We start from the raw sequence: 25,504 nt of genomic DNA on the forward strand, positions 1-25,504 counted from the left end.
CTTTCTGAACAACACAGACAGAGGAAGCAAGAAAAAAAAAAAAACAGGGATGGTAAGGAAAATGAAGAGGAAGGAAGGGTTATGAGAATGTATATTCAGAAACATGCATCACTTTTAAAATTTTAAAATCCATTCCAAAATAGCACTCTTGCATCTTTTACTCTGTTATTGCATCAACTGGGTTAGAACAAAAAAAAGTCTCTGGACGACAAGCTATGACTCAGACTGCTTCAAAAGTTTTCCAAGACAAAATGTTCCTGTTTTCTCGACAACCCTCATGACGTCTGAGGGATTCCAGGGACATTTCCCTTTATGTAATCTTATAAATAATCATCAATAATGAAGGAAACAGCTCCACTAAATCCTATCTGGGACAAACACACAGGTGATACCGGAAATTAAGATTTAACCCAAGAGGCATGTCGTCATCAGGGCTTGGAAAAAAAAACAAAACAAAAAAACAAACACAGCACAGTGATACAAACTCATTCAAAGTGTCGTACTATCACACAAACTGAGAATAAGAACCACTGCAAGTCATATCATAACAGCAGAGCTGAAATACAGAGCAGTCCCTCGAGAGGATACATCTACATAACAAGAAACAAGAAATGTCAAAGATTCAAAAGAGAACTCCTTCAATCCAGCATCTGTCTCAGCAGAAGAAAACAAGCAGGAGAACGGATAAAAAAAAAAAAAAATACAGCCTGCAGATAATTTAAAACCAAGTATGAAGGATTGAAAATGACAACTCACATCTTTATGATTGCGTACAAAAATTAAACTTTGAATAAACTTTTTATGGCGTTTATCTGTGAGCTCCCAACAGAAAGAGATTTTGAAATGCCTTATCTATGACTGCAGTGTGTCAGCAATGTCTCGATTCACTGATCTGAAGATTTTTCATTTGCTGACAAGGACTTACTGTTTGAAAGCTGGAGGCTTGCCACAGTGCACAATAACAGTGTATTACAACTTGCATCAGGAGACTACTGATTCATATTTGACATCAATAATAGATGAACACCAAAGAAACACCTACTGCTTATCTGGAGTTTATGGTTAGAAACACAATCCTATTTTCCAGGGATAAAAATAAACGTCTCTTTAAGGCCCTGCATACCAACACAGGAGTTTTAATTGACTGACATTATAATTAAGAATGAAAGAGTTTGGAGAGCTTCTTATCTTTAGAGCTGCCCAGTAATAGTCGATTAAACGTTAGTCAAACAAGTTTTGATTGGTTGTTTGGTCAAAAAAATCTGCTGACACACAGTCACTCAGTCAGTCATGGACAGACATTGATAACAAAAGCAGGACCTTGTAGTTATTAGCCAGTATTGTAACTGGGGGCTTTGGGTTCATGTAACTGGGCGTGGCTAGTAATAAAATAATAAACGAGACACAGATATCCAGTGCAATGAACAGCAGCAACAACTTCTTTATTTTCCTAACATGTGTGTCACAAGCATGGGTCTGAAAACAACTCCTGGCTTAACGCAAGGTTACGGTGTCTCTTAACGGACAGACTACCTCAAATATCAAAACAACCCATACACACGGGACAGTCTGTTACAGTAATTGCATACCGGTACATCTGTAGTGTAGCACAGCTCTAGCAATGTCAGTTATAATATTCTTTCTCAGCCCTGGACTCAAACCATTTTCTGATGCCTCCCCAAAATATATATATTTAAATAATCAAATTAATATCATAAATGTGCAATGACTAGAAGACTAATGGATTGAATCAATTAATGCTAGTCGAACAGGAAAACCTGGTCGGGGCAGCCCTAGTCACTTAAGGGTCTTGAAAGTCAATCACTAAGTTGGGAACACTGGTCCTGTGAATAAGTCTAATTGGGCAACATAAGTGAAAACACCAGTGTGGGTCGGGCCTAAAAGGACCTATGCATATAACAACGAAGGCTCGAGAACTATATTCATTATCAGTATATCTATACTGTATGTGAATGTCATGGTTTCTCTATTAGCTGTCATGTCTGTTGTTGTGACTGTTTCCACAGGGAGTCAGCGCTGCAGTGAGCAGATCCACTGAGATAAAGAGGAGTGAGACAAAAGACCAGACGACACCTGCACCACAGTGCTGAGTGATGATCCATCATCGACATGTGATGCCAGAGCTGGCTTTGAAAACACAGCAGTTTCACTGATAGATAAATGAATCATACACTTGGCAAAAAATGATGATAAATAAATCAACACTTGTTTGAGTAAATTATACTTTCAACAGAAGCTTTGCACAGGCTGATATTTATCCTTTGAGTAGTTTGATGTTTTGCAAATGATTCATGCATATTTAGATGGTTTGAATAAACACAATGACTATTTACAGCTTTATGTTTCAGTGGAGCAATGGCGATTCATTTATGCATTGTTTCAGCAAAGAAAATCCTGTCTTTGTAGCCCTTGCACCAGTGTGAAAATAGGATCAAACTCCAACGTCGAACCCCACTTCACCTCATTATTCCATCTTTCAGCATTTGATGTCCACAGATCAAATGACAACCGCAGCCTTAAATCCATTCTTTTCATTCCTGGCACATGTGTTCCCTCTGCATGCACTATTCAGCAGATCTGCTTCACTGGCAGTAACACCACTCAGGAGGTGATTTATTTATTAGGAATAACAAAACTCACTGCAAAACCGACTCATTGTGGCGCCACAGATAGCATAAAAAGCTTTACGGGCTCCACCATAAATCATCTTGCAGGCTTGCGTACAATGTGGAGGGAGGTTGAGGAGAGGTGGTAGCAGTGTGTTGGTCAAGTTCAACTGCAATTTCACTCATTTAAGGAGATGAGGAGGAACCAATACACCCCAATAAGCCACCTACTTTGTACTGCAGTCATTTTGTATAGCTATAATGAAATTTGATGCCCACTGAAAACTGCCATGAGTGCAAACTCTTCAGTAAGCAGCACACATGACCTTTAGGCTCCAGGTGATACAACAGAAATAGACAGCAGTGGGCGGAGCTGTGTACCATGTACCAAGTGGACACAGTTCCTCTGTTTGTTCTTCGACTCTGCATTCGTGTGTAAACCCAGAACGATATGTGTAGAATTAATGGAGGAGTCCCAGTTTGCAGTTTGTTTGTCAGAAAGACTTCCAAGCTTTTAGAAGTTCTGAGAGTATAATGCTTAATGCCTGGGAGGGTAAAATTTTCTTCCATAACTTCATCAAATGCATCAGACTTGTAGAAAACTGATTTTGAAGGTGACATCGCTGTGAAATATTACCTTCACATGAAAGGGGAGGTAAAACAGACGCACGAAACCTCACACCAGAATCAGGTAAAAGCAGACAGATGGCTGCGGAAAATATAACTCGAGGCTACATTTGTGACATCCTCCTCCTCATTCTCCTCCTCCTCATCTTCCCTAGAGGATTGAGAAAGTCATTCCAGGTTATCATCTCCGGTACAATCACGCTTCATTACCGCAAGATGAACAATTAACACTGGCTGAAGATGTCCGAATTCAGGACACAATGAAACATCTTTAGGAAGTTTAATTCTGGGAACCTCTCAATCAGAGATTAACTGAGCAGCTGGTAATTCAAGATATAAAAAGGTTTGGATGAAAAGTGGTAAGGCTATTAAAAATCTCTCCACAATTCCATTAGTCTGGCCTACACCGGAGTGAGGCAGATTACAGCTGGATTTGATGGCTAGGTTGGAAATTATTGACATTTTCTCAGCAACTCATTCACTTCTTTCCCCAAAGACAAAATCCCTACGGCAGCCTTTACAAAGTCTGACTGACAGCTGTGTGCTATCACAGCAACTAGATGACAGGTGCCCTCATTATGCAGCAAGGACAAAGGCTTATTCACCTGGAAAAGGGTGACGAACTGGTCATGTAGTCGAAAAACAGCATAATTAATACTCTGACATTGTACCGGATGCTATATATACGTGTTAGCTACATGACTTTGGTGATTACTTTCACCAAGCTTTTACTGAACCCTTTTACAGTATTTCTTTGTCAACCAAATCCAAACACCGTATCTGTTATGCAACACCCGTGGGATGCTCCAAAACTTTTCTTGTTTTCCTCAGGCTGCTTCAAGTCTTTTATCGGCCGAACCTGAACACTTCCTTAATTGTATTCAGTAAAAAAAAGCACAACTTGGGCTTTCAGTGTCAACAAAACCAAAAACATGCACACACACACACACACACACACACACACACACACACTCACACAGATTCACACAAGCAGACACACAATTTTTCACTCTCCGATTCAACATGCAGTATAATGATGGATTTAGGGCTCTTACTGTGCAGATGGTCTCAGTGGAGATCGATGCAACCCACAGATTTTCACATACTATTCAGCAAAATCATGACAAGCAAACCAAAGAGAAAGACCAAATACCATGGCAAAGAGGAAGCGAGTGGAGCTGCAGCGCCAACGCTCTTACGGTGTTTCATACTAAATCTATATAACCTTGCACAGCCTGGGTCTAGTTCGTACTTAGAACAAAAACATCGTGTTTTCTATTGTGGAGATCAAATTAATATTAATATTCAGAGGCAAATCAACAGGCCGATTCACTGTGAAATGCTGTTATTGTAATCATATTATCATGGAGATTATTTGTATGTTAGACTCACTTTCTGAAGGTCGGTATAGATCCCTGTAAGGACCGTCCAGGGGACGTCCCAGACCCGTGGCTTTGTCCAGAAAGCAAGCTGTCAGTTTCAAAGGCAAACATCCCGTCACGGTCATCAGGAACATCCAGGAACTCCCCATCGCTCCACGCTCCCACTGTGCCGTCCATCGGCTGGTATCTTATCTCTATGGTAACACTGGTCTGAAAATGATGAGGACGTTGATGAAAACTTCAAATCAAAAGGAAATATAATTTTACCTCAATGTATCAATTTTTTTTTTTTTTTAATAATAAAAGTTGCCAAATGATCCACCTCCACCTGTTGAGCAGATCTGTTTATTCCTGCCCTCAGCTGCGTTTGATGTGTGTGTCATCCCTGTACCCAAATGAAGTCGATCTTTATGACATGTCTAATCTAGAAACTCCTACAATGCCAAAATCAAAACCCAATTAATGTCCCTGACACTAATGTAATTTGTTTGTTTGTTAGGATGACAGAGTGCTATCATAATTTAGGCTCCTTCAGCTGTCAAGATCACTTTAAAGTGATTCAATAAAGCTCGAGGAGCAAAGGCATACCAACGCATATCACAAATATTTTCCTTTTAATTGCCTCTTCGAATCCAGTTTTACTAAGTAGTCATTTTTGGCCTATTGTGATTTTTTTTTAACCTGATATCTTGTTATCTCTTATACATTATACTGTATATATGTATATTGTACATTCTTGTTTGTATATAAAATGTTGGAATATTTTAGCTTTTTTATTTTAGCTGTTAAACTCAGCACACATAGAATAACACTGCACCCACTGCCGAACCAAACTTGTACTGACAGAGTCCAACACAAAAGAGCCAACACCTGGAGGCTTAGTCTTGGCATGTCTATAGCAGCCCATTTAATTGTGTTTAGAAAAATCTCTCAATATAGGCAACAAACTTTAACAAGACTATAAATCATCTCCTCTGGCTGGTGTTTGCTGGAGGAATTTAGATTGACGGTAACCGTTAGTTGAATGTGGGCCAGAATTACGGGTGACACCGTAGTTTGTCTTTGGCGTCTTCTGCTGAGCCGTGCTTGGACAAATATTATCCTCCTGACAATGACCTGATGTTTATTACGAAGTGGCCAATTTATTCTACTGACAGAGACGGATGAGGAGAAAATATACACAAGTCCCTCGTTCCCCTCTCTCCCTCCATCTCCCTCTTTGTCGCTCTCCCTTCCTTACATCCTCGCAAGGCAATCACTGTAGTCCATGAGGAGTTGGATTTGTTACCATGGCGACCACACCAGTGCAGAGTTGCAAGTAACTGTATTGCTCTTGGGTTATGTCGGGCTTAGTTTTACCACTTTCTTGCTACATGGTTGTGCAGTACTGAAATTCTGTTAATTGTGTGTGTGTGTGTGTGTGTGTGTGTGTGTGTGTGTGTGTGTGTATGTGTATGTGTGCGTGCTATGATGTTTGTTCATGAGAATCCACTTGCACATATGTCAGTCATGAGTGTGTGTGAGCATGTGCATGTGTGTGTGTGTATTTGTGTGAGCCCTAAAGCACTCCCATGTTGTGTGTCATCATCTCAGAAACATCACATCAGCATTCCCAGCTCCAGTAACACAGCTCTGCACCCCGGGGTGCTTTAAAATCTCATACGGTTAAGTTCTCCCTTACACATCCCACTGTGCTGCTTTCATTTCCACATACATATTCACTCTTACATTATGTATTCAGTGGCGAAATCATCCTCACTCTTATCTTTACCACGGAGCTGCTCTCTGTTTAGCTGTTCTAAACACTATTTCCAATCAATAGTGAATATCTGGATTCATGTTAATGGCGAGTATTGTGATATGCTGATGTTGTAATTCCATCAGGCCCTTGTTGATGGAATAACAACAGCGGTGCGTTTATAGGTCGGATGAAGGCTGTTATTTCTCCTGTCGTCTCTGCTGCAGGTGCAATGGAAGATCGACTTCTCTGTTTAATGTTCCCCAATTTAGTTGTGAATGCATTTTGCTGGTTAATAAGATTCCTTTTCATTCTACTGGTGTAAGGTAAGTCATACATAAACTGTTAAATTTTTGCTTTTGGAACACTGTTTTTTGGACTCTTTTGTTCTCTTTTAAATTCCCCTCTAAGTGAATGTGGAGAAATTCTCTTATTCCACTCCGTCTGTGTCAGCTTATCCCGGCTTCTTCATTGAACCTGTATGATGTTTCACCTGAGTGGAATATTTAAACTGCAAATGCAAATGCAAAGTATTCACACTGTGCCTCTTTTACATATATATATTTCCACTAAATTCATCCTGACATGTTCGGTGTGTTTGGAAACTTTGTGATTTTCACTTGAATTTAGAATACAGTTATTTGAAAAATTCGGCTACACAGATTTAGTTTATACCAACGGATTAAATGGGATTAGAGATGTAACCTACCCACAGTTGCTGTTAAACCTGACATCATTATTTCTATGGCCACTTGGGACAGCTCAACAAGCTGTAAACACAACATTGACATATTAGCAACCACTGTGTGGAAGCTAATGGGGATCCAAATAAAGAAATAATGAACATTATAAGTTTATAAAACTGTTATGGTGAAAATATTAGCAACAGTTGCCTATTTGCATTTAAAGCTGTCTCATATCGTCTCTGCTTTCGCTCTGCCCCCAAGACAAATATTGGGCTCTTCAGCTGCTTAATGCTTCATGTTGATGCTCCAAGCAGCAAGTTACTACCTTTGTCTGCTGTTTGTTGTTGGACAGGTAGCATACAGTGGGTTTATTAGAGCTTTTTTGCACTGCAACAGTTACTTGAAAGTAATAAACTGAAATGCACTGTAAAGCTCTGTAGTGAATAAATGAGCTTTATGCCACGTTCAAACAGCTACTGTAGCAGTAAGCTCAGTTTTACTTTTTATTCATTTGTTTGAAATTATTATTTTCCTGTTGGTATTCACACAGATTCAGCAGACAAATCATTCCTGGAAATTACTTTGTACACATCATCTACCGAGCAACCAAGTGTTATGAAGACGCTCTCCAAAAATATTAACTCTATCACAGCATAACACCTATAGATCACTGACACTCCACTGTGAGAGCAGTGTTTATCCATACCTTTATTGACGTGTTGTTATCATCAATGAGTGTGTCGGTCAGCTCTAGGTGTCCCTCTTCAGCCACCTTCTGAAGTACCATGCAGAAAGTCCCCACCAGTCTGCAGGAAAACATGGACAGGGAGACGCATATCGTTAACACAAATCAATGAGATCAATACATTGCATTATGTGTTTTTGTCCTTTGTTCCTCCTCTGTTGCCCATCTGTTTACCTCTGTGTAGATTTAACCATTATCACATAGTTAGTCTATATACTTTTATAGTTACGCTTCTAAATACTGACAAATTGTACTTTCTTTATTGACCAAAAGCATCTGTTCTCCACCGCTCTGTCTCACAGCGAGCAGGTGAGTGTGTGTCAGTGACAGAGTCATGGACAGACGGCGGATGGGTGCTGATGGATATGTGCTCTGACAGACATTGAGAGAGTGCCGAACTGCTTTTGTCACTAGCGCACTACAGTATGTCACACCTCAAAAGCAATGTAAAGAAAGCAGATAGCGCATCAAATACACAAACACAATGTCAATCAATCCCCCTTTTCACCTGGAGTCTCCTCTCGGTTACCTGTACTTTGTGCACAGCTGTGAGAAGTGAGAAGAGTACATTTACTGTCGTTCAATCTGTTTATATTACACAGAACTAATTAATAAACATTAAGAAGTGAAGGATGTTCATGTGATACTTAAGATTATCAGATATTAAATAATAGTTGATAGTTGTTCTGTTTTTGTTAAAGCTAGTATGTTAATACTGCTGATCCCACTGAGCATCAACTCTCCTCTCTGTGGCTTTCTGACAGTTTTTAGCTGCTTTCAGCTGATTGGTTTGATTTGTTGCTCCATATGGTTGCCTCCACACGGTGCTCACCAAGCTGTCTGTACATGTTTAAAATCATGGAAACCTACTCCCAACACAAGAGCTCAGGCCCACTGATTATAAACTACGTCTGAAGTGGTAATCTGTGGTGTTTGCCTCATAAAATACAACTACAACTACCACTGTTAAGAATACAGTTGACTATGGTGTGACAATGAGAAAAATGTGTGTTGTATATAATTATATTGATTAGGAAATGCCACCATTCCTGGAGCAATCAAAGAAACCGCAAAAAACATATATTCTAAATAACTCAGTTTATTCTCCAAAGCTTTCAACACATTTCAGCAGCAACTCTCAACCTCTTTTCTTAAGCTCTTATCAATGCCCCCAAGGACAAGTCGAAGAATGGAGGACTCACACACCATTCAATCACCCAGCACACTGAATTAAAAGGTTATTCTTTGCTTTCGTTTTGCCAAAGGTGGCTGTTACTTGGAGTTTGCAAGAAAAAGAAGAGTCCTCTCAGTTTGTTTTAAAGAGTAAAGCTGAAGGCTGCAGGAACTCAGTGCTGACCTTTTTTTTTTTTTTTTTACCGTTTTTCTTTTGAATCTGCATTTAGAGAAAACATCTTTACAAATTTAGATCACAAAATTAAAGTTCGGCAAGGTAACTGAAAGCTTGATATTTTTTGTCATCAATTACGAGAAGTTTCTTTTTTTTTATTTGTATAAAACCTCATGAATGGATTATGTTAGTATCATTTTACCATGCTCACATTTTATCACCATTACAGTAACTACCAGTTTCCGATTTGTAATCATCATTCCTGTCAACATCCAAGTCTTTCGTCTAAACGCTCCAATATAACCGGCTGAGCAGCTAATGATACAGAAAACCAATCCAAACATAGATGCCTCGTGTCAGCCAAAGCTCATCAATCAAGGTAATAAAACCCAAATTTATTGGATATGATGTTATATTGTCAATGCACAGTGTTTTAAACCCTCAAACAACCAACTCTGCAACTCTGACACAAAAGTGGAAACGAGAAGAAACAATCTTAACTGAATGTGCAATGGAAGAATATTAGATACAGTCCCTGTCTTTAATATTTCCTCAAAGAACACATAACAGACAAATTGATTGTTGTTGTTCCCCACACTGTATAAGATCATTAAAAATAAGGTTCATTCCTATGCTGCCCAGGGATCCCTCATAGAGCATAACAGTGGGAAGAAACCCAGTACAGTCCCCATTCAGCTGGCCAATTAGAGCTGGTGAATAATTTAAAGAGTTTCCCCCAAAACAGTGCGTTGTTCTGAGAGCAATCAAGTCCCACACAAAGAACATGGAGGCCAGCCCACACTGAGCCACAGCCATATGCAATTTCTACTATAACAGTCACACACATACACAAACACACACTGTAAATACTGTCAGTGTATACAGTACGTGACATACAGTGCAAGATAATACATATGGAGCAACAAGAGAATCATTAGGGAGAGCAGACACACAACCACCAGGGTGGATAGGAGTCCGCAGGGAGTGATAATGTAATAAAATAAGGGCATACGATCAATAGCTTTACCACATGCACAAACACACACTCACACATACACACGCACACACTCACAGGAAACCTGCAGGGGTCACAGCTAATGATGTGAGCGCTCCAACAGGACTATGGAAATTGACAGAGAAATATGAACAGAGCACACACAAATACACACACATGCTGTACTACACAAGCACACCTGCACCTCAGTATGAAAAACCAACAAATACTATCTTATTAAATTCAGAACCAATGAATAGCAACAAAGGCCGTGCATGGCATCTTATCATTGAGCAAATAAAGAGAGGGCACTGTTTGTCACCTGCTATTATTCTCTCTCTCTCCCTTGATTAATCTGCCCCCCCCACCCCTCCTTCTTTTATCTCCACCTCTGTCCTCACCTATACGTTTTCCTTCCCGCTGGAGTCAGTGGAGATGAATTCAACCTACAGTAGAAAGTGAGGCTACATTTGTCAGCAGAGCTTCAAAATGTAATAATGAGGTGAATTTAGATTTGACTTCACCTTGAGTTCAAGTGACAGGAAAAAAAAAAGGCTCTGGCAGATGTTTTCTTTATGAAGGTGCCTATGTGCCAGGTTCCCCTGATAAACAACTCCACCTCAACTTTACAGGCTTGACATGTCTCAAGAAGAAAGTCAGCAAGGTTATTAATGGTATGGAGCGAATCTTTTTTCTTTGAAGATGAACAGAAACTTTTGCACAGAAAATATAAACCGCCCCAGAATATAATTCACTCTTTCCGTCACCAGACAGTGGAGATCGATGCATCCAGGGTCACTTAGAAAAGCAAATGATCTGTCATTTCCTTTCAGCCATTGTAAGGCGTGCACAAGTGCTGAATAATTAAACCGAGCAGGGCCTATCATGTTCTGGCTCACTTTTTAGCACTTCAAAAGGTGGCATTCATTATTGATTGTAGTTCTGCAAACAATTTACTTTCATCTGCTCCATAATTCAGAGCCCCCTTCCCTTTCAATTTGTATTATTTTTCTGCGTGAGCCTCAAGTTTCTTTTACAAATCGAGACGTGACTGTAACGAAATAGCAGGCTAAGATGAACTGGAGCATGACTTTGAAATGCAAAATATTTTTCCAAGTCAAACAGAGTTGTTCTCAAGGTTGCACTAATCCACCAAAGCTGCTGGTAACTCAGCTGGAGGACAGTGTGAAATGGAAATGTTACAGCTGGCAGGTGTGCGTGCGACACGGCCTTGGACGAGCAGGGGGAAAAACCTCTGCCAAGCAGTGCCCCCCATCGGTGAACATACGCTGATATAAACATAAACAGATTGAGCGAACATGATTCACATGGACACAATCAATACTCCAGTTTTCCTCCTTTTACGCACACATACACACACACACACACACACACACACACACACACACACACACACACACACACACATGTAATAGAATTTTTTAAAACCACAAACAAAAGGAAACACTATTAAGCCTTTTTCTTCGCTGTCAGTGTTCATCAGCATATCATGCCAATCTAGGTGTGCGGTTTACTTGCTCTTGTTGCTGTACTGCCCACAGCGTTGTTCCAGCTTCATAACAGCTGTGTCGTAGGACAGACGTAACATAACAAATTCTGTGTAAATACAGTATGACACAGATTTGATTTATCAAAATGTCAGCTTGTCGAAAGAGAAGGAGAAAAGAAAGTAATGAGGTTGTTGGTTTTTTGTTTTTTTTTTTCACATAGAACAGAAAAGATGATATTAGTTCAGTGTAGATGTCCATCAGTGTACTGCAGTGACTCGTGTTGTAAAGACATAATCAGGACTGGGTGATGTGGTGATGATGAAATAACCGAACAGGAAGTCTGTTTTTGGCTAATGCAGTAAATTAGATAACTTATATCTTATGTAACTTATAAGTTAAGCTTATATATAAGTTATATAATTTGATTGTAATAACTTTAGATAGATAGATAGATAGATAGATAGATAGATAGATAGATAGATAGATAGATAGATAGATAGATAGATAGATAGATAGATAGATAGATAGATAGATAGATAGATAGATAGATAGATAGATAGATAGATACCAACTTTACCTTCCGAGAGCCATGCCATTAGCACGTCTAATAGTTTAATGAGGCCATTGCTTGAAAAAACATATCATGGTATGTCAGTGAAATAATCACAAAAATGTATTTATGCTTCTGGTGAAAAACAAAATAAAAAAAGAGCACAGATCACAGTGTTCAGTCCTGTGCTTCAGGCATTAGAAAAAAACAAAAAAAAAAATCTAACAACATAATGAAATCTTATATTCTCTCTCAAAACAACAGAGAAAGTATTTGAAAAGTTTCATATGTTTTTCAGGGGAGAACACAGAGCTCGTACACCACCAGAATTTTAAAACACATATTTCTTTTCCTAATTTATCAGTATTTGTGTCTGTGCTTGTGGCTGCAGAGCAGCAGAACACAGAAAGTTTTCAGATAACACCTCTGACAGTCAGACTTTAATTCATTCTCATCTTATTTAATAACAATATCAGAGTCTGCATAAAGGTCACATACAACCAGTGACTTGTGTCACCAACATAATCTTGACTCATATCATATTTATACCAAATGTGAATACAGATGCATCACAGTTTGAGACTGCACAAACACCTTAAGGAAACAGCAGCTGTTAGTCAAAGCAGTAGTCTTGCCACATTGGGCTGTTTCTATGGGCCTATACTGACAAAAATTACACTGCATAAAGAAAACAAAATTACAGAGTAAAATTGCTGATGAGGGATCATGCTGATCTCAGCCTGATGAAATTATTGCAGTCTATCTTGTGCAAGACGAAATAACACTTTTATTCTGCAACAGTAAGTAATCTAATTTGGAGGCTTTCTTCACCTCTTTGATTTAGGAATCATTCTCTGAGAAATGTTACAATACCAATTTAAATCAACATTATGCATTCTTATTTAAAAGGAATCATCTACAGCAGGGGACTTCCAACTTTTACACATTCCTTGATGGTGGAGGGCTGAAGTGAGGACACTCACCACGTTTTAATAGCCTGAAAATATATTCACTCCCTTCATTTTTGGACAATTGTAGTCACTCTAAGAGCTCTTTGTACCAGCATAATTAGGCTTTGCTTTCATTTCATTATACCTGGACTACTGAACTGTTCTTTGCCTGTCTTACAAGCTTTGAACAGAAGTTGAAAAATTGGTCTGTACTCAGCGGCCATGCAGCCTTTAAATTCAAATTTAGAGACACATTACCCCTAATTTAGCTTACCTACACTGGAGGGTACATTTTAGCCACCTGTTATTCCTCCCTATACTTTTGACTATTTTTACTGTTAATTTTGAAGTAATTTCATGACCTGGCACCCAGCCACACTGCAGAGGCTTTATGTCCATATCCTGAGGCCTCTGAGAGGGTGTTCAGACTGACAAAACAACCCTGTGTTGAAACAATACAAAAATGCAAGGAGCTGTGTTGGTGGCACGTGCTGCTTCAGGTACCAGTGAGACACAAAATAAGGTCCAGAAATGTATAGCTACAGCCATTTATAGTACTTATATAGTACAAGACAGGATTTTAATACTTTGAAAACTTGCAGTGATTATTGCATTGATAATTGTATGGTAAACTGTGGAAATAATAGAGTATATATAGAGGCTGTGTTTTTTTTAAGTCAGACTGAATCTGTGGAATTAGATGACTTTTCAGAACATAGTTTTATCTGAAAGCTACCCCAACATTTGATTTTCAAGATTATGATTCGATTAGAAGATTCATTCTTAAATGAAAATTGATTTTTGATTTAATAAAAAAGGATGTGAAAGCCTGCAACCTCTGCAAAATGTCTGTCTGGTCTCACAGAGGCCAAAACTAATAGTATAGGCTAGATGTCTTATGTCATAACATTTCATTATGGCCTGGTCAACAAGTTATGGTGTATTTAGGCTAAAAATGTGGACCTCAGAGGATTCATCGCCTGCATTGGGACACAGAAATAGCAAGCTTGGTGCTGATGAATAAAAACATGCATAAAACAATATATTAACAATTCCGATTCTAATTTCAAGGACCGCCTGATATTCCTCCATGGACCTTGAATATACAATCATACAATCATATAACCACCTCTTCTCCCCCTAGCTCAGTAACTCAGTGTACCCCACTGAGTGCAGAATATAAAAGCATATCTCTGAGCCACAAGGGTAAACAGATAATAAAACATCGTCTATATGCCACTGCAGCATGGAGACCATCATGCAACACTGCTTCCTCCTTTGTGTTGTGGTAATGTGATTGCACTTGTGGTCGCAGGGTGTGACACACTGGCCTCACAGTGTTTTGGTGCCTACAGTGATAGAGCAGATCAGTTACCCTGGTAATTATGCAGCCCAAAGACATATGGAGCAGGTGTGAGAACAACACAAGCTGTGACTCACCTTGAATTATTTACCCACTTAAATGTGTGTCGGGTTGTGTTTATGTGTGTTTAAGTGTCTTCGCATGCAAGAGTACTTGTGTGTGTGCATACATTAGGCAGAGTGTATATTATATTATGTGAAAGCATCTACAGTTGAGGTGGTGTGAAGCATTGTCTGGATGAAAAAGTCTTACAACGTTTTTTTTGTTTTGTTTGTTTATTCTTTCTAAAATTCCCAAATGGAAAAGTGATATTTTATGCATGTTCTTATTGGCTAGAGTGCCAGCTGTTCGCTTATTGATGCGTTTTACCATGGTTGGAAAAACAACCAGGCCATTCAGAGATTTGTAGGCTACATTAGGAATGGGGGCATCGTCTTCCTGTGCCACAGCAAGAAAAATAGTGAGAGAAAAAATTGCCCTGAAAATGGCAACAAACCTGGAGTTTGATGCAACTGTTAAATTCCTCCTCAGGAAACCACAGTTGTGCAATATTCTCAGCTGATCCATCTGTTATATTTGGAGATATTCCACTGGATAAGTGAAAACTTTGACCTGTTGGCGGTGCTGGATAAAAAGACTGGAAACTGCCAGAGTTATTATGATGCATCTTATGGACATCATGAATATCTGCGCCACATTCCATGACAATCCATCCTTTGGTTTTTAAGATATTTCACCAAAAAAACAAAAAATGTCAACCTCATGATAGTGTTACAAGAAAAGTCAGGGAACACAACGGCAGATTGAAAAATGGAGAGAAATACCAATTCAGTGTAGTCGGACTGCAAACTGAGTTCTACATATCTCTCTGGTCACGTCTTAAACTCTATAACTCTCCATCAACTGTCATGTGTGGCTGTGAAATTCTCATGCTGTTTCCGTTTCCACGCAATAGCAACAGGAAAATCCCAATGACAGTTAAGAGCTGCCTTGATGTAAATCTGATACAACATCTGTCCGCAAACCTGCCACCTGCTTTTAACTCTGTTGTCTATGTAAGTGGTTGAGAAATATGCCACCAACTACAGTGCACACATTAACACACAACAACTGCATTCACATGTGGCAGACATGATAAGGTCACACAGATAAACTATAAAGACAGTGGTACACACACACACACACACACACACATTACCACCTACGCACATAGACAAAGCAAGTTCTAATGACTGTGTGGGCGATGTAATTTGTCTTTAGTGTGGACACATCAATGATCTGATTGGATTTGTTGCGGACACAGGAGATGGACAGGCTTCCTGCCACAACCCGCCTATGTCTTTTCAGATCTGGATGCATCATCCAGAGGAGCTACATTGCAGGATACACTTCAAGGGAAACAGAGATTTAGAAAAACAAGGAAAAGAAGCGGAGGAGGAGGAGGTGGAGGAAGAGAAAGGAAGAAAAATTTCCTAATTAGCCAGTTTCCATACATAGCTGGCACACAAGTGATGTCTTAGAAGTAATTAGATAGCAGTGCAGGATCCTTGAAGTAGGTTTCACTGCCAATGCAGTGCTGAAGAGCACATTAATCTAAGAACTGTAAATTACTCAGAACTGGAATACACCCTCGTCAGCTTGGGGTTTGTCAGTAAAAAACATACAAGCTATGAACTGTTAATAAAAGTGTCTGAATTGTGTACATCCTAATCAATAAATTCGACAAGCCAGGATCATGTCAAACACAGTAACATCAGACACTCACACACATTGCAAATAAACTGAGGCATAAGATGTGCTCAACACAAGATCCCAGTTGCCTTATCCACTGCAACACCCTGGGTGTTTTTCATGATCTGATTATTTGGAGTGTGTGAAGTGACAAATGTGCCCATTACTGAGGATCTAATGCTGTTTCATTACCTCCACCATCCTCCTGATGTGATACTCATTCATGGCCAGCTCTGTGGTTTGCAGTCTGTTACACACACAATTGAGTCAATTTAGAGGATGCTCTCAGGGGATACAGAGCCAATTCTGCTTTAGCTGAGAAACACACGCCGTGTGTCAGTCTGAATTGGTCACAGGTTGTGACAGGAAGGCCGGAAAGGAACTGAAACCACAAACAGCTCGCTCTCTAACACTGTTTGGTGTGGTCAGTGTGGTTTAAGGACAAGCTGGGAGCAGCAGTGCGCCTTACCTGTTGGAGAAGACCTTGCTGTAATTGTACACTTGGATCTCCAGCATCTCGTTGCCATCCAGCCTGCTGGCAATGGGCCATCGAAATGTCTGGAAAAAAAAAAAAATGCTTAAGAACATAGTAAAGCTGCAACTAACTGTTACACAGATTGTGTGAAAATGGCTGCCATTTTTTTTTCCACATTCCAGTGAGTTGTCTTGAACTTGTTTGTTTTGTTCAACCAACAGTCTAAAACCCCAAATTCACAATAATATATGTTTGATTCACAATACTGTTAGATGTGAAGATTCGAAACCACTCTCCTATTTATTTGGTAAATATGAAGCTACCGCTACCGGCACAAAACAGTTGCAGACGAGGACCCCCCCCCCCCCACATAGAATTGCAATGCATTGTTTTTACATGGTGTTATTGGTGAGCTTTACAGGTGTTGGTAGGTGGGTTTTGTTATCTTTCCTTGAAAAATGTAATAATTGAAACGTTAGCAACAATGACCACCAGAGAAGTCGGTCCATGAAGTGAAGCTTTGGAGTTACCAGCACATTTCTCACACCTCCTGCAGCAATATCATGTACTGAACCAGTCTGTCCATTGAACTGATATCGACCCTAACTCTCTAACTATCTGCTAGAAAGCTAATAAGGGCATTCCTCCAAATGTAAGTCTATTCCTTCACGTCGATCAGAGTCTAGAGCCAGATTCAAGGCCTTGTGTCGGCATATATCCGCTTCTATGAAGTGACCTCGAACTTAAAAGAATCCATACCAGAGACAGAGGTGCTGCTCTGGAGGGAAAAAAAGCATTATAATGTTTTATTTATTACCATAAACATCTCCAGGTTGTATATCTTTGACTAAAAATATTTATAAGCTTATTTCCTATAAGGTTAAACAACAAAAAGCAGCAGCCAAGCAAGATGTTATGGTAATGAATTCTTGAAAATGTCTTGGATATCCTTGAGAAAAGAGCTCAGGTTGTGAGAAGTGTGGAAACAGGTCTGAGCAATGACCCTCCTTTGGCATTTTGACTTTTATTAGCTCTGAAAAAACAGTTTGAAGAGATTTCAGGTGGCTTGTTTCATGTAGCATTGACAGGAAAAGGGAAAAAAACAGTAAAGCTTTATTATTATTCTTTTTATTTATGCTAAACCATTTTCAACACATATCTCCTCAGTGATGTCTTTACTAATTGGCTTTGTCAGGCTGATCAAAACACTTTTCAGCACATACTGCATCTCTTGTGACAGGGCTGTCACGAATATATGAACCCTGAGGGTCTATTACCAGACGGCTAGTCTGTCAGCAGCACTGTCAAATAGGTAGATGAGTTTGATCGTTTAACTCACTGATGTTAAAAACAATTAGAAAGGGGACTTCATAAAGAATGAAACGCAGCAACTGGATGATTTGAAGGTGTAAAAGGGCTCCTTTAGGAATAAATCATTTGTGACATAATCTGGTGCCTGTAAAGCCCAACAAAGGCTCAAGAGTCATCTTAAACTAAATTAATTGTAAAACCAGTAGATATTTACGGTATGGACGATTTTAAATCTGAAAAAAATGATGTGGCCAAAAAAGCATATGCATGTTAATAAAAGAAAGGGTCAGGAGTCATGAAAAAATATTTGTATTTAAGGGGTGAATTTGTGGAACAGTGGAAAATGTGTACCACATTGTTTAATTTAAAAAATAAATTAAGATCTAATTAACAAATATAAAAATGTGACATCATATTACATGTTGGCATTAGTTGGCATTGGCTGATGTTATCTGATCTGATCCGATCTTGATTTATGTTGCATTGTTTCCCTCCTGGTTTGTTGCCTGACTTGTCATTGCCTGTTTGTAGTTAGTATAATTATTTATAGAGAAAACTTAATTGATTCCAATTGTAGCATTTATTATGCAGTAAGAAAATGAAAACAAGCTTGGACAAACCTCTTTACCATCTTAAAACTCTCTTTAAAGCTCAAACTAGCAAGGAAATATATCCAGAACTCCCTTTGGGTTTGTTCCTGCTGGCTTTGCCTTGGCAGACCAAATTATTCATTCAACATGAATCAGTATAATTAAGATGGATACTAGACGTATAAAATTCTGAAACATCCAGTAGTTAATATCTATGGGAAAAGTACGTTATGATAGATGTGATAAAAGCACCTAAGCAGTTCCTATTCACAAGTCTCATTAACAGGCACGTTAGTAAAATCTGACACCAATATGTGATGTATTATTCAGCTCTCTTGTGTTGAATTAACTATGACGGGGTTGAAAAATTAAGTGCAGAAACAAAAACATTCATTGTAAAGGTTGGAAACGTGATGGATTCATGTGCTGATTCACATTCAGTAAATCACCTCAGAGCCTTCTCCTCTGTACTACAGTACCACAGGAACAGAGGCCGTATGAGGGCAAGGGGATAAAGGTTGCATAGGTGATTTAAAACTCATTCACCCCCTGCTGATATTGGCCTCTCATTCAGGAAAACACCGCAGGCTGTCAGGCAAACGATCCATCAGGACTGTCCCATTATCGAATCCTGGGGTTCCAACCTGCTACTGCTAGACCTGCCTTCAAAAGATCCATGCACACAAGAGTTTGTGTGTTGCATTAAAGCTTCAGTCTGTTCTCTCTGCCCCGAGGCCCTGCAGTCTGTGGTTGTTCCTTCCCCGACTTCATCCAGGCATGACCAGTAGTGCTACCTCCTTCTTAGCTATTATTCACACAACACTCAGAGTGCCTACACCCTCAGAGTGATGGTCGTTCAGCTGAGATTATGCCTAATACAGCTGTACCACATCTCATTTACAACTAAATCTCCTCCAGTGTGTTTTGAGCAGCCGAGAGTGGAGAAAGGAAGAGGCCCCAGCGTGGTGTTAATGTTGCACGGATGACAGCACTCCCAGCTAATGGAGGAAACGAGGGCTAATATACAAATACCAGTGGTAGTGGTAGCTCAAATGATACAGACACACAACTGCAAGCGTGATTATGTTTTGTTTATCTGCCACCAGGGACACTGGGCAACCACATTAATTTCCCCAGAGTAAGGAAACCGTTAATTTTAATCCGTGTCTGCAAACACATGTGCAGTGTGTTGGCACAGGTAACACATTCCCCCTTTATTTTCTCTTTTCTACTCACACAAACACAGATTTACCAACTCTAAGCTTCCGCTTGCAGCCATGTTAACTCCATCACATGTGTCTCAGTGCTTTGCTCGTCTTCATTCTCTGCTATAATGTCCAAGGCTACTAATCTCTAGAGTAACACACATTCAAGAATCCACAACATGAAGGAGTAAGCTGTTTACGTTGCATAATGCTTTTACAGTCACGGTCACAGACAAAAGTACTTACCGTTGTTTAAATACCCGCACAGCGCAGACAAGTAAAATGAGAGTGGGGAATCCATTAAGGTGAGAAAGTGGAAATTTTAATGTGTTTCAAAGTTTTCAACAGAGCAGCAGCACAGTAAGCGATCGAATGGCATTTGGCTATGCGGTTAGAAACGTCAGACAATACAATACAATATTGACCACTGCAGTTTCAAAAAGGTGCCATTTTTCTCAGAGGAAAGCAATTTCAGACAGGGTTATGCAACATTAAGCTGCAAAATATTCACATTTGTCAAGATAAGCAGTTCTCCAATACAATTATTTTCTGGAAAAAATAGGTCTGCAAAAGCTCATGCTCTTCTGTTATTCAAAAGGAGAGTCTTATCATTTTTATTCAGATATTCCGCCTGCACACTCACTCCAGATTTCTTTTACTCAGCTCTGTTTATTTATTTCACAGGTACTACAGACATGAATAAATAACATGATTTGATGACCGTGATTTAACCAAATCTGCCGTCTCTGAGCAGCATGAAGTTCAAATGTATGTTCAGAAGCACACTGCCATGCTACATCAGCGTACTGAATGGATGCAGGCACTGGATGCAATTTATCGGCATTCATTATGTTTAATTCAGCGTTGTCATGGTTACCCCAATAAAACATTTATGAGATCACTATATTACCCGTCAGGTGACCCTCGTGGACAGACAAATACATGTCCCAAGAGGTTATAAGGCTGCCTTTGACAAATGATAATAATCAGGTCACAGAGTTAAGATTAACTGAACTGCCAGTGGGTAAAAGATCCCAGAGATGGTGACCCATTTTTTTAGAATATGATATGACCTTTAGACAACAGATGATTGTCCATGTTATATCTTAATGACACAAATGTGACAAAGTTAATATTAGAGTCTCCCAATAACTTTTACCAAACTGACTTTTCATGGACCAATAAAAAAAACCTACTCATAAATGCCTTAATGCAGGAATGGCAAGTTATTCATATGAAAGTAAAGTACAAAACAATATTTCTGAGGTAGCAAATGGAGAATGTTTTTCTAATCATCAGCTCTCAAATGGTGTAACAACACAAGTAAATTCATACAGGCACACTTTGTGTAAATATTGCTACTTTTTCACAATTTAAAGGAGCAGTCCGGCTATTTAGTATTGCACTTCCATAAAGGTAAGGGACAACAGAAGAGTTGTCAAAGGAATAGCCAAGAGATCTAACTTTTGGTTCCTAGTATGGGTCCAGTTCCAAAAACACTGGATCCTACACTTCCCATAATGAAACTCAACAGCATCACTCACCAAAGTCACCACATCTTTCAAACTGTATCCCCCCATTTTGAAAAAAAATGTGTAGTCCACAAGCCAAACAAAAATAACGTCACTTTTCACAAATGTCTGCAATGTCTACACCCACATAGGTGTTTGCACTTCTTTTGGCTTATTAGAAGTAATTTATATGTGGGTATGTGTGTGTACAGACTGTGGTTGACTGACATTCCCCTCAATATCCTGCTAGCTTTGTTGAGCCTTTAGGGTGGGAAATATTAGACCTTTATCACAGGACTTTTTCACAGAGGACGCTTTGACAAATACAGGTGTGATAAATAATAAAATTGATGAAGGTTGAACTCCATTAAACTGCCTCAGTTTAAGGGCCCTGTTGTTGTGCATGCTGGTTCACTGTCACACTGTCATGGTTCACTGGGACACGTAGTAGAGTCATTGTTAATGTTACGCCTGTGCTTTTCAAACTGTGACAAGTCAAAATGCCTGCTGTGAAAATCACTCACACAACTGTGAGTTTGGTGACATCATGTTATCTACAGTATAGCTCCACATGACCTTAGTCTGAAGTCTAATCAGCAGCAGTTTATGAAAACTCCTGTAGGGCTGTGCAGGGCCTTGCAATGCAACAAAATGAGAAGAAACACAAACAATCATCAATATGAGGTTACACTGTGTTCTTCTTCTGTTTTGTACAGCGCCAAGCTCTGCACAGCTCGGACTTGAAGCTGTCAAGTAGTCACTGTGCCTCAAACACTGACTGATGTAAACCTGCTGCAATGCGCCCACACCAACATTCAGTCATACTCTGTTTATGAATATGTATCACAAAATTCTGGGCATAAAGAAATGTGCGATAGAAATTGGAAAGGCAATAACCACTGCACTGATATACAGTATATATATATATATATATATATATATATATATATATATATATATATATATATAAAAATACCGCTGGTCTTATTTTAAATCCTCATCTCTATATAGCCTGTCTGAAGAACACACATTACTATTCCCAGATCCCCCCTCTGTACCAGATGAAACACACCCTAATTGGTGGAGTAAGGGGCGCTCATTAAAAGTGACAGGTATGATCTCGCTACCCGGAAGCCTTGAGGCCACAGTGGCCAATCAGAGGGGCTAAATGTTCAACTGAAGAGCAGCTATAACTGCTGTGAACCCACGCTGGAGTATTGTGGCAAGCAGATGAGTGACCAGGCAGTCCCCCCCCCCCCCAATCCTTTGATATCTTATAACTGTTGCCATGGACACAGAGGATGAAAACACCTCTATGATTAATTATGAACAATATGTTCCCTCTTTCACACTCACTCACAACAAAGGTTGGGAGCAACGTGTTATATTTACAGTAAGAGCATTTTCTGTGCAGCCTGTAGTCTTCTCTGCTGTGTTTTCAGGCTTGTTGTGATCTTATGATCATGCAGCGCTCTACACTTGGATTCTGCAGCTTTAGATATATTCTGAAAGGATAAAGGAAATAAGAGTAGACTGCATAAAGAAGCAGTATAAGCAACCCTATCATTACAGCAGGGTTTACCACTCAGCTCCATATGCGATACCGTATATCATTTAGGATAGTCAGACAAGATTCTGAATTTGCCGTCGTGTACAATACAAGCGAGTCCACCTCTGCAACAGTAAATTATTAAATGCTGGAACTTCACTCGCCCACATACAGTAAGCTGACATTACCTTTCATTATTCTGTTTCTTTCAGTCACATTCTCCTTCATTCCTTTCTGTGAATGTGGTTTTAACTATACGACAATCCTGTCAGTTTGAAACGCTTCAAATTCTCATTTTGGTGACATTTATCTTCATGTCTGACGCTTAAGGAGTAAATTCTGAGAAAATCTCTAATAAAAAAAACTGTCTGCATTCTGTCTGTGTCTAAACTTTTGCATTTACACTGATACTGAGTGAGCATATGCAGCACTCTTGCACAGGACATAGTGTATAGTCTGTATTATGCATTCCTATAGAGTACTCAGTCATTTATGTTAATCCAAAAAGTAATGAGTTGGGAAAAAAAAGCAAAACCTCTCAGTGTCATTTGATTCACAATTTGGCTCCACGCTGATTTATAGCAACAATTTTTGACTGGATCGGCCTAAAATATTGTACAGTCATTTCTGGTCTCCAGAGGGAGAGTCCTAATGAGTCCTAATTGCTCAACAACTATAGAAGGGATTGTCATGAAATTTGGTAGACATTCACATTCCCCTCAGGATGAATTGTAAGCACTTTGATGATCCCACTGATTGTTCATTTATTGTTATCATCAGATCAAATATTGTCTTACTTTGTCGAGTGCTTACACACACACGACGTGTAAATGTGTGTGACAGCCTGGAGGAAACAGCACCTCTGATAAGAAACTCGATCTTGTCCAATTCACTGACATTGTTGCCTACATACCCCCCACCTACCACCAACACCACTCCCAACCCAGTCTCAATTTACTTTTTGCAATTGGGCTGTCCATCCCTGTTTCCATTTCCATCCCGCTCTGTTTCTCGTATGTCACTTTCTCTGCATGCTCCAATGTTTCTCCATTCATCTCAGTCTAATTTATAGGACGTGTCAAATGAAATGCCGCGGGCGTGGACATACTGACATTAATTGAGTAAGAATATTTCATACACTCACAATGTAAATGATTGTGGCAGCCACAAACCATGCTTTGATAGTTTTTGTTGGTCATGTTTCTTGTGTTATTAATTGTTGTCGCATTAATGCTATGAACATTTATTATTCCAGAATACTACTATTACATTAAATTTAATCACTCAAAAACATAATAGCAGAGAGGGAATCAAACACTCCTCCTCCGCTCTTGAAATTGACTGGCAGTCTGGACAGGTATGAGAATCTTTATCCACTTAATTCAATGAAATCTCATTTTGTTTCAAGCTCATCTAATATAACTGCAATTATCTCCCCAGTTTCTGCTGTGGAGGACCAGATGGTGCAGAGATAATGAACTGCACACTTGTCAAGTAAGCTGCCTCTTGTCCTTGAAAATAGACGGTGTCGTTCTGGGAGATAGTGCTCACCCCTCGATTAAAAACTTTTCTGCTGAGATGGATTGTTTCTTTTACTTTCCAGCAACAGAAGCTCAAACTTCTGTTGCTCTGGTGCCGGTACGCCCAAATGTGTAGTGTTACAAGTGGCAAAACATCAGCTGGGAGTGTATTCATTGTATCTATTAATTAGAAATCATGTATTTGTGGAGGACAAAAAAATCTGTCAATTGATTGTATTCGAGCAGAGTTGCCCCGACACAAAGCCCCAAACTGTTTATAGCATAGTGATGCAGGTCAGTGCCACCAAAAGGCTTTCAGCTAAACATGTCTCACCTGCTGCTCACTAGAACCACGCAGTTACAAATAAAAACGTTCACTGGTCTCATCTATTGGGACCACTTTTTTCCACAATACAAACAAGGAAATCTATTTGGCTTCATTCCAGTTGGTTTCTAAGTCGGATGCTTTGAGACAGAAAGCCATTCAAATGTACAGTGGCCGTGAAGTGAAACTGCTCCGATGCCGAAACTGTAGCTAAAGAAAACAACTGGACTTAGTGCTGTTTCTGTTTTTGTACATATTTTGTTCTTACCAGATAATATTTTAGTTACGTGACTTTTCCGTGGATTACTTTACTTTGTCTCCTTGATTTTGGCGTCAGTGTTTATTGAGGCACCTTGTCACTCCTGAGAGAGACTCCTTAAAGCAGAGGAGTTACAAGCTGATGCACATGGGTACACACAGACACCGCCAAAGAGAAATGGGTGTTTATTTATATATATATATATATATATATATATATATATATATATATATATTTTACAAAGGGCTCACAATAATGAAGAAAATACACCATTCCCTACAGAAATAATGTTTTTGTCATCTGTCTGTGTGTGCACCTGTGTGCCTGTGCACATCAGCATACTTGTTAAAATTCAGCTGTTTTGTCGCTCTAAATTCAAAATCTGCTTTCAGCTTCCCTCCAACTCTAAGCCGGCAAAGAAAATATTCTGGTTAGATCATCATTTATTCAGTGCACTCAGAGATGGGAAAGCACCTCCCTGGAGCAGCCCTGAATCTTGAAAACTGG

At 39.4% G+C, this 25,504-nt stretch overlaps 1 protein-coding gene across 15 annotated transcripts in view; it reads right to left on the reverse strand.

Annotated features, from left to right (window-relative positions):
• The window catches only part of otofa (otoferlin a), a 72,055-nt gene that overhangs the window by 35,938 nt on the left and 10,613 nt on the right, over positions 1-25,504 (reverse strand). For all 15 annotated transcript variants that reach the window (XM_056405615.1, XM_056405622.1, XM_056405621.1 and 12 more), the window contains exons 3-5: positions 16,722-16,810; positions 7,767-7,866; positions 4,647-4,846 (exon numbers count right to left, since the gene is read on the reverse strand). In XM_056405615.1, the coding sequence (XP_056261590.1) occupies positions 4,647-4,846; positions 7,767-7,866; positions 16,722-16,810 (389 nt within the window). The remainder of the gene's footprint in view (positions 1-4,646; positions 4,847-7,766; positions 7,867-16,721; positions 16,811-25,504) is intronic.

Source organism: Seriola aureovittata, chromosome 19, assembly GCF_021018895.1.
Source record: "Seriola aureovittata isolate HTS-2021-v1 ecotype China chromosome 19, ASM2101889v1, whole genome shotgun sequence".
Lineage (NCBI taxonomy): Eukaryota > Metazoa > Chordata > Actinopteri > Carangiformes > Carangidae > Seriola > Seriola aureovittata.